Genomic DNA, 10,547 nt, shown 5'->3' on the forward strand with positions numbered 1-10,547 from the left:
GAAACCTTTTTATTTCTTTTAAGCTTCACCTGTATCTCCACATTCTGTAGACTACATTTACTGCCACCTACTGGGTCTATTTTCTAATGTAATGTATCCTGAAAGGAGAAACAGACGGCACCGTACATGTACATCCTACAGCCGCTCTTAAGGATGACTTTGGACCTGCACATCTCAGTCCCTCTCAGTGTATTAGGCATTAAGCCAGGTTTGTTCTGGTGTGTGCTGCTCGCTACGTGCTTTGTTTTGTCGTAATCCCTCACGCTATTCAGAGCTAGATTCCTGACGTCACAGCTGCAGGTTCTTAAAGTCAGTTAGGCAGAGTTAAATCATAACGATACAGAGACATTTGTGTCAGAATTTAAGCTGATCTATATTTCATACCAAGAACACAGCAACTAGTTATTTAATAAACAACAACATTTGTTGATTAGCATTAATGAAAAAAAAAAGGAAATTAAATTTGTGTTTAATTCAGTGAAAGATTAGTCATTTTGTTCAAGATGTATTCATTGCAACACTTACACAACATTAAAATGAGTTGCATTCTGTTTCAATTATAACAGATTTTCATATTAAGGTTGTTCACTAATGATTGAATGAGGCAGTAAAGTTCAGGTAGAATGGAAGAAGCTACTGCTGAATGTGTGTCTAATGTGTACCAACTAATTCAAGACGACTACAAGGGTTGTGTTGAAGGTCATGGCATTTGCCTTAGCATTGTTTAATCATTAGCATAGTGAAGTTGTTTTATTACTATCCAGGGACCGTCCTAGGAAGCTGTTCAAAGCCAGAACTAAAATGTTGTCTATGTCTTTTGTAAAGCATTAGGAATAATGATGTGTGAATGAGACTGAGTGATAACACAGCACCATTAGGTAGATGAAGTTGTTGATGCAAATGTCTGAAAAGCAACACATGAACAGTCGTATGTTTTTCCTCAGGCACTGAACATCCAGGGTCGGTTAAAGTTTCTACATGGTCAGAACCATCAGCACTGTAACTGCAAGGACAACTGTGCACCGCCCCAGCTCGCGCTCTTTGCCATTGCTACACCACTGCAGCCTCTCACCATCTTGGAGATTCGTACCAGGAACTTGATCTTTAGGACCAAACACAAGCTGGATTTCACTCCCATGGCTTGTGATGCAAAGTATGATTTCCTGACAAAGTATTTAGTTAATGTCCTGAATATTTAACAAAACATTTCTTTTGCTATTTTGTGAAGGGGTAAAATTGTTCTGGGATACACCGAGGCTGAGTTGAGGGTTCGAGGTTCTGGTTACCAGTTTATCCACGCTGCTGATATGTTGCACTGTGCCGAAAACCACGTCAGAAGTAAGGTCAACTGTTTTGTTTTTGTTTTTTTGTTGATATTAAAGTCTTTGCAATCGTTTAATTTTATCAATGTGAAGAAGTTTGACAAACATGAGGTTTAAACAATGCATGTTTTACCTGTTCTTTAACAAATGTATTGTATTTATGTGTACCTTTGGTACACTGTAGAACGATATTTGCCATTTGGATTTATGCCAAATTCCAAATACTTGAAAACACAGAATGAAGGAGTAGAGGCAATTATTTTCTTTACAAAAATAAATGTTTTGTGAGCTTTTGCAACGACATTAAATAAATTAAAATTGAATAAAACTAGCTACCAGTTTAACATTCACCTAGTAAAACTTTATTAAAAGTTAGCAAATAAAATGTTTTTGAATATTTACTCAAACTGGCACAAGTAATCAAAGAGAAAGAAATGAACTAAAAAAATAATAATTAAACAAAAAAACATTGTGTAAATATAATGGTTACTTGAAAACATGCAAACCTTTGGCAAGGTTACCAGGTGTTTTCAATTTCTAAAAAGTGAACAAAACTCTACCTAAGTAGATTGAGAAGTAAGGAATAAACTAAAACCACAAAAATAAAACATACAGTATCAGTAAAAACACAACAATGATAGACTGAAGTTAACCTAACAGATAGATGGGCAAAACTTTGAAAAGATGATTTTCGATTGTGTCACCTAAAAATAATCCAGCTCTTGTAACAAACTATTTAACCTTAAGGTGGAATTCCAACCTGGAATGTAGGCAGTAAAAAAAACTCATGGAAAAGTATTGCAAAACATACAAAGAAGAGAGAGTAGAGGTTTGTTTTCTTTTGTTTTATATGTATGTGCACGGCCAAAACTTCACCAAGAATCTTTTTATGTCGTCTCTGATGTAATTTCAGTGATGAAGACTGGTGAGAGCGGCCTCACCGTCTTCAGACTGCTCACCAAAGACAACTGTTGGAAGTGGGTCCAAGCCAACGCACGGCTTGTCTACAAGAACGGGAAGCCAGACTACATCATTGCCACTCAAAGACCCCTGGCGTAAGTACACGTGATAAGAGCTGGGTTTTAATAACAATGCTTTAAAAAGTTAATATTGTGTGTCTGTCCATTCCCCCAGGGATGAGGAAGGAGGGGAGCACCTGAGGAAGAGGTCCATGCAGCTTCCTTTCACCTTCGCCACTGGGGAGGCGCTGCTCTACCAGACTGGATTTCCACTGCATGGCTTCCCTCATTCCCTCCAGGGCAGAGTCAAAGGCGGCAAATCCAACAAGGGCAAAATGGACAAGAGTTTAAAACGGGACCTGGACCCAAAGTCTCTGCTGGGAGCCCTGATGAGCCAGGATGAATCTGTGTACATCTGCCAACCAAACGCAGAGCCTGAAATGCCACACCAGAGCAGCCTTACTTGCCAACAGCCAAATGAGTTTGTTTTTAGTGGTTCATCAGAGAGCAGGCACATTGCATCTGACAGAGAGTCAGGGAGATACAGCAGTAGCACCGTTAACTATGATCCACTATTTGAGTCCTTGTCCCTCGATGTGGGTGAGATGTGCTCCAACAGTGAACTTTTTAATGCGCTGGAAAATCTGGGCCTGGACGCAGAAGACCTAGAGCTCCTCCTGCTGGATGAGAGGATGGTTCATTTGGAGCTGGGCTCTAACTTTGGTGATCATCTCACCGACAACAATATCTATACCTACGACCATCACTCCAACAAGGGTCAAACAGAGGGAGAGGAACCAGGGAGCACAGGGACATTCGGGCTGTTGGGCTCATCACCGAACCCCTACCTGCAGGCACCAACAGTTCTGTCCAAAAATAAGGGGCCTGAGGATTTTTTATCACAGCAAATGCAGCATCAACTCCGTACATGTGATCAGATGACTCATCATGTGGTCCAAGGCAACACTCTCTATCATTCTGAATCTCTGAGCACTAATGCTTTACCCTGGGTTCCCAAAAGCGCTCATCAACATCCACATACTTCACTTAAGGTTTTCCAGCAGAACCCTGAGCTTAAAAGGCTTCCTTCTCACCAGTGGCAGCTCCACACGGACCAGAACTTCACTCAGCTACAGCCTTCTCATCAGGAAAACTGCAGCACTGCTTCACCATCTCAGAGTTTTCTTGGGCAGACGACGAGCAGATCTTACACGCCAAACCAACTGACACCGAACACGGAGGTGTCCCGTATGGGATGTAGTATCTCCGAGACACCACACTCCTCCTGCAGTACAGGGACCGCACTGGACATTTGTTACTCCCAGCACCAGGGTGCCCAGATGAACCAGCAGATGATGGTTCAGACTCATGCTGGTTCATCTGGTGTGGGCCAAAGCTCTGGAGTGGAATTAGAGCCGTTGTTGGATCTGACTCATCTTCAGAACAACCTGACATCTCTACAGCCGTACAGCATGTTTGGGATCAGTGCAGAGGAAACCACTCAGTGCACGGTAAGTGGAATTGAGTCCATGTGTGATAGATTGCAGAAAGTATTTTTAGGTCCGGCTGGTATAAACCAACAAGTCTCATTTTTACAAACAGAAACAGAGAAGAATGTTTTTTAAATTGAGTTTTAAGAGATCTCAGGTGTCAAAGTGATTACAATCGTCCACCTCAGTCTTCAGTGTCTGGTCTCCTCCAATGTCCCCCCTTTACAATATCCATGGAGATTACCTGGGGTCTTCCTTGTTTCTTCAAGCCTTGTAGTTTTCCTGGTTTATGTCCAGGCATGTAAAGTGGACAGGTCCACCACTCTCAAGTATTTTTCTGCCACTCTTAAGTGTCTTTATAACAAGATGATCACAAGTTTGATCTCCAGTTGGTCTTTCTCTGTGGAGTTTGCATGTTTATAGGAAATTTATTGTTATTAGAAGAACCATTTGCTTAGTGTGATTTTTCCATTACCGGCTTGTCACGCCGGGAGATAATATGGGAGGGGGGGGGGGGGGGGGGGGGGGGGGGGGGTGTACTCTTTCCTGATTTGAACCAAAACTGGCCATGGTCACCTTGACAAGCACAACAATCCTCATTGAAGAATTGAAATTTGTGGCTGAATCACATGCAAAATATTTCAGACACAGAAAATCCATGTCTGTGAACCACTGGGACTGGTGCAGCCCTGTTCCATCTTTGTATCTGTGTTACAATCTCTAGATAGATAAAAGTGTCAGTTCTGTTTAGTCTGACTGTCAAGACTTTTTGATCCTCCATCAATGACTGAGCCTCGGGTCTGTGTTGCTCTCAAATATCATTTAACGTCAACAAACCGAGCGCTGCAGGACCAACAGCCCTGACCCTTTGACCCCGCTCTGTTCTCTCTCACTGTCCTTTGAATTGATATGTTTACAGCTCAGCACACAGAGACTCCAGACTGGTACGATGCTCAGTGTAAACTGCGGTGATGCAACCAGACAAGTCGTATAAATCAGTCAGAGAGAGGCGGTCTAGACCAGACAGTCTGATAACCAGAGGAAACTCAGTGAGGGTTAGTGCCAGGTTCCACGACACATTTCCTTTCTACTGAATACCTGAGCCAGAAAAATAGGCCAGCCCTATGGACATTTTTCTTACATTGCTCACAATCGTTTGCATTTATCATAAGCAAAGAAGTAATAAAGAGAGGAACTGCAGAGGCTGTGCTCCTGCCCCAGGAGATGTTCAGGCCCTGGCAGGCATCGACCCATCCATTCACCCCACGCCCCACTGGGTATCTACTGTTATTCTTCAGGGTCAGTGGCTGGGGACGTAAGATAAATACTGACATGATGGGCAGTCATGCATGAGAGGTCTTGACCTACAAAAAGACTAACGTTGTAAACTCAGGGCCAGTGCGGTAAAGCACTAATAGACTTTTTCTGCTGACAGAGATGCGGCACACACAGCGGTGAATTAGCAGAGTACACAGCTGCACGGAGGAGCAGGGGCCAATATGATCTCAGACAAAAGGAGTAAGTGAACAGAAGTGAAGTGGGAGCAAAGCAGATGGTGCACTCATCTACCTCTACTGTAACAAAAATGAGGAAGAGGAGATCCAGTGATGTCTTCACTGTCCTAGGGAAAAAAGACTGTTAGTATTTTAACAAATGTTTTGGTCAAAACTTGTGTTAAAATATTGTTTTTTTTTTCTACTATTAGTTATATACTGTATGTCTTTTCAGTTGGAGAACAGCTGTCTCCTCAGTGCCACTCACACACCGTCCATCAAATCCTGCCTGATTCCTAATGGAAATAGCTGGTCGACAAACACCATCTCCGTCTCTCGCCCTGAAGGACCTGCTGCTCCACAGGATCCATAGAAGTCCAGAGTGTGGTCGGAGGAGAAGCTAAGGAGTGGCAGTAACTGAACATGTGAGTTAGTGATGGTGAGGTTTGATAGAGTAGAAGAAGAAGAAGGATGGAACTAAAGAAAGTATGATGTAGGTCATAGTATCAAAATGTGTGTTCTTATTAACCATGATGTCATGCTTTGGTGAGGTTTGTGTGTATGATGTTCTGTTTGTTGTTGCTTTAACAGTAGACGTTGGTAACCAGCAAAGTTCCAGGTAAAAAAGGAATTTGTCTTGAATATGACAAACATGATAAAAATGTATATTTCACACTATTTTCTACGTGTGACAATTCCAAATATAGGAATTAATAATATGTAAAACTGTCAAAATGCTTTAAGACTTCATTGAAGACATTGTCACCAACAATAGGAATCAGTCTACAGTCAGTCGAATTTCATTTGTCAGTCGTAGACTTGCTCACTGCCCTGTGCTCTGGTCTGTGGTGTGTCAGACAGTCTGACCTGAAGTCTGAACAAACACATGCTGGACAGTACTACGGCACCTTAAGCCCAAGTTGCAATTTAAGCCCCCTTTTTATCACAGTGTGCAATTGACAGCGTGTGTCAACTGTGTGTTAGAGCGTTCACTGTCAGGTCAACACAGTGGAGTTATTGGATCTACAGTGAGTGTCTCTCCACTTATGCTGAAACATTTTTAATTTTGCCAGTAATTGCCTCTTTGTGATGCCTCTGGTTGTGTGTCTGTTAAAGCAACACAGCCATTATCCAGACATGTTGCCGTCACATTTGTCCAAAGAGAACAAATGTTAAACTTGCTTGCAAAAAGCAAAGAAACGCTGCACCTATACTCACAAGTCTGTGAGTGCAAGTTTTTGAAAATGAAGTTGAATTTAATTATACCTTTAACCAAATATAGACCCTGACAATAGTACAAAAACCACATTAACATTATTATCATGAATACAGAGCAGTTTTAGGTTCTGATCCTTGATCTTTAAATGGTTTATAGTTCATAAAATATAATTGTTAAATTGTTAAGTTTGTAAATATCACTTAACTATTTTATCACTGTGAAACAGACACGTCAGAAAGGACCTGATGTGTCTGAAGTGTAGAAGCATTTTTGGTTGCCCAAAGAAGAAGTGAATGCCTTTTCTCGACTACAGCCAGTTAGTGAGTTGCCTGTTGACTTAATGACTTCATGTTGTTGTGTGAGAAACACTGTAACACACTCACCGTATATGTGCACACCAATCCAGTAAGGAGTGTTTTGTAAATAATAGATGGAGTTAATCACGACATTATTCTCAGTGATAAAGTGAGAATATCTTTGCTCCTAAATTGTTTTACAGTGCTGTAAGCATTTGTTTCCTTCTACTTTGAAGGTGTCACTGGCTTTGGTTGCTTGAGCATGTTTTTTGTGCAAAGACTGCTGCATGATTATATTTATAGAACAGTGGGGTCTGTGGTGTGTTATGATTCCTTTAACATGTTTTTTACTATTTTCACATTTTTTTCGATTTTACAAAAAAATCTTTAAAAACTCAAGTGCTTTGACAATGGATATGAGAGCATTTAATTCTTTGCGAAAACCAAATTCTAAACGTAAAACCACACAAGTGTGTGGTTGCTAATTATTGCCTTACTCTGAGTTTGATGACAGAAAAAAAAAAATCTGGATTACAAGGTGTTTTGTCTTGTCCTTTCTGTTACAGTAAACAGGACGTCCTCAAGCTAAAGTATCAGCCAGTGTCAAATGGAGCCAGTACAGTCTGGGGGTGTCAAACTCATTTTGGTTCAGGGGCCACATTAAACTGAAGTAGATGTCAAGTGGGCCGGGCCAGAATAATTAGGACATGATTCCCTATAAATAACAAAATCCATGTTTTTTTCTCATTCTCATTTGTTTTCATGCAAACATGATTAAGTTTATTAGAATATCGTCATATTTAATGAAACGTAATTTAACAAGACATCTCGAACATGAAGTCTTTGTGCATTTTTTCACTTTCAAAATTCATCAAGTGGGCCAGATCGATCCCCCTGTGGGTCGGTTTTGGGCTGTGGGCTGTGTGTTTGACACCCCTGGTATAGAGAATTAGCTTGGTCTAGCCTAGCCTTTATCTCGTTAGGTTTTAATGTGACTGTAGCAAGAATGTTGGTGTACTGTTTTTAAAGTTGAGGTTGCTGTTTACAACAAATAACAGCATGGCCTTAGGAACAATTAGCGCTAAGCACCACTTTAGCGCTTAGTAGCCACTACAATCTTTTCCCAAATGCTTTAATATAAAAATGCAATATAATGTATGTCACTGTACATCAATGTCCCTTCACATAACTCTCCAAAATAACTGTCATCACCAACCTCCTCCTGTAGCTTTAGTAGTGGTAGAGACAAAGAAAAGCATTTAACAGTGTGTTGTGTTAACATTGTTCCTTATGTCCTGTTGTCTCTTTAACTTCAGTTTACCTTACAGTTAGAGCAGTAACATCTTTGGCCATTTTTGTCTTCAAAGGTCTTGGATTTACTGCATGTCTCCTTTGTTATTTATCATTTTTATTTTAAACATGTGGTATTAAAATGTGATTAAAGTAAAGTATTTTGTGTAAACATCATCAACTTCCTGCTCTTTTGCTTTTTGAATGTCAACTGGAGAATGTCACCTCCTCTACAGAATATCCAACCAGCTTCTACACATAACATAACAAATAAAATCAAGTCAAAGTTACTGCTGCTGCTGCTGGGCACTTTTGATTGGTCAGAACAGCAAAGTGAGGCTAAGAGGATCATATGTGTTACACCCATTCCTTATTGTGTAGTTTAAATGGGTAAATTGTATTAACTGTATTAGGTTAGTTCAAAGTCTTTATATGAAGGATTGGATAGAATTGAATAATGGGAAAATGTTGCCTCTTGGAGGCGCCAGTATGTGGTTTCCCTGGGGATTGAACCCTTGACCTTCTGCGTAGAAGGCAGATGTGATAACTGCAAGACTATATAACTAAAGCTAACACTTGCTGGCAGCGGTGGGATTCGAACCCACGCCATCGAAATGACTGGAGCCTAAATCCAGCGCCTTAGACCACTCGGCCACGCTACCTGCCTGTAGGGCAGCTACAACTGGTCAACATTACGTATGGATTTGTACTGGAAGAACAGAACAAATCCATAGTCACTGGAAAAGGTCTGTGGGCATCATAACAAGAAGACTGTGTTTTAAAGAAAGAAGCCAAACTATTTTTTTTTTCAAATTCCTGCTACAGATAAGGACCATTATCAACTAAAGTTGCAACAGTCAGCTGCGATGGTATAGTGGTGCAGCATGAGGTGATATTGGGGATCAGTATATTCACTACGGTACATGAAGGTACTGCAGTACTGATGCAGAGGCTGATTGGAAGCTGAGTGGACTTGTTTAGCTGGACAATGACGTCACAATTTGCAAAAGCAAGTAATTATGGACACAAGGTGTGCCTGTAGTCCAGGTCTGCCTCCTACTGGAGATATCTTGAACTGCAATTACTAAAATCCAAGATTGAAGTGGGCTCCATATTGTAAGTGAAAGAGGAGAAGGACTACTGTGATGGAGGAGGCTTTTAGCTGTGACACACTAACATGTACACAAACAGCACCTCGGCCCATTTTCACTTCTTTGCCTTCCTGCTTTTTGCACCAGCATATGTGTGAACACACCCAGCTGAGCAATGACAGCAAACACACACAGAAACACACTCAAACTGACACTTGAGGAAAATCACTGCCGACTGAAACCACTGTAAAAGCTGAAACTCTGAGAAAACTAAGAAGAAGAATTAAAATTTAAAAAACGCCCTTAACTTCATTTACTGTTAATACTGAAGAGTTTGGCGAAACAAACAAACAAAACAAAAACTATCAATAGTTGACAAGAAGTCCACTTTGAAATAAACACTTAAATAAATTCACATAATTTTTCTTTTAAACATATTCAATTAGAATAAGACACCAGTTAGTGATTGTTGCCTAAAACATTAAGGAAATGCACCTACAAACGACTGAACCAAAAATCTTATTATATTATGTTAAAACAGTGGCCAAACTTGCAATACAGAGAAGATTCTTCTCTTTATGTTCTGCTGCTGCTTTTACATCTTTGATGTTTGACCTGAAATCATTGATGGGAGTTTTTCTTCCCCTGTCTTCAGTCTTCAGTCTTCAGTCTTCAGTAGGTTGGCTGTTTCTGTCTGTGACAGGACCAATCAGACAAGCAGGATGGTGTTTGTGTGTGTGTAAGTGTGTCCTACTTTGGCCACCACACCACATTAAGCTAACACGTTACCGTTGTCACTGTTTTGTCACTGAGATATTTTGTCTCCTGACAAACACTACACTGTGACTATTTTCCTTTGCCTTGAGCTTGAATTATGTAATTGTCCAATGGAAACACGTGGAAGTCGGAAAGTCTAAACTAGGTGAAAACTTGACTCTGTGTTTTGATTACATTTGTACTAATTTTAATGTTTTTAACAAGGTCAAACAATTTGTTTGCTAACTAATTATTTCTCTGAATTACAGAGAAATATTATTTATGATTATTTTATTTTATTCTCTCTTTTTCATTAGAAACAATCTCTCTCTCTCTCTCACACACACACACACACACTCTCTCCGTCTATGGTCACAGACCACACTGTCACTGAACATCATCTTCTTGCACTCTCTGTACTTCCACTGAAACACTTTCACTTTCCTGTTTAAGAAAAAGCTGAAAAAGAAAAGAATAATTTATGAAGAGAAACTTTATTATGGAGAGCACTTCAATAAAACGGATACAGACAATAACGCATGAATAAATAATGTCGGGACAATGGAAATGGACAGGAAGATGGAGAATGAAAGGGAAATGGAAAACATGATCATGGAAAAACAGAAAAAGA

The 10,547-nt window shown here is 40.3% G+C and overlaps 1 protein-coding gene and 1 non-coding gene across 3 annotated transcripts in view; one reads left to right on the forward strand and one right to left on the reverse strand.

Moving 5' to 3' along the window:
* The window catches only part of LOC103389522 (aryl hydrocarbon receptor-like), a 17,306-nt gene extending 8,878 nt beyond the window's left edge, over window positions 1–8,428 (forward strand). The window contains exons 7-12 of one of the 2 annotated variants that reach the window (XM_017038274.2): window positions 945–1,153; window positions 1,229–1,338; window positions 2,236–2,377; window positions 2,457–3,792; window positions 5,207–5,289; window positions 5,500–8,428. In XM_017038274.2, coding sequence (XP_016893763.1) covers window positions 945–1,153; window positions 1,229–1,338; window positions 2,236–2,377; window positions 2,457–3,792; window positions 5,207–5,289; window positions 5,500–5,557 — 1,938 coding nt within the window. In that variant the 3' untranslated portion in view covers window positions 5,558–8,428. The remainder of the gene's footprint in view (window positions 1–944; window positions 1,154–1,228; window positions 1,339–2,235; window positions 2,378–2,456; window positions 3,793–5,206; window positions 5,290–5,499) is intronic. The other variant, XM_008324962.3, reaches the window with a different exon arrangement.
* Window positions 8,429–8,649: 221 nt separating this feature from the next.
* On the reverse strand, window positions 8,650–8,731 carry trnal-uag (transfer RNA leucine (anticodon UAG)). The gene has a single exon. It is a non-coding gene; the product is annotated as a tRNA-Leu (tRNA).
* Window positions 8,732–10,547: the final 1,816 nt, after the last annotated feature.

Source organism: Cynoglossus semilaevis, chromosome 14 (assembly GCF_000523025.1).
Source record: "Cynoglossus semilaevis isolate Cse_v1.0 chromosome 14, Cse_v1.0, whole genome shotgun sequence".
Taxonomy (NCBI): domain Eukaryota; kingdom Metazoa; phylum Chordata; class Actinopteri; order Pleuronectiformes; family Cynoglossidae; genus Cynoglossus; species Cynoglossus semilaevis.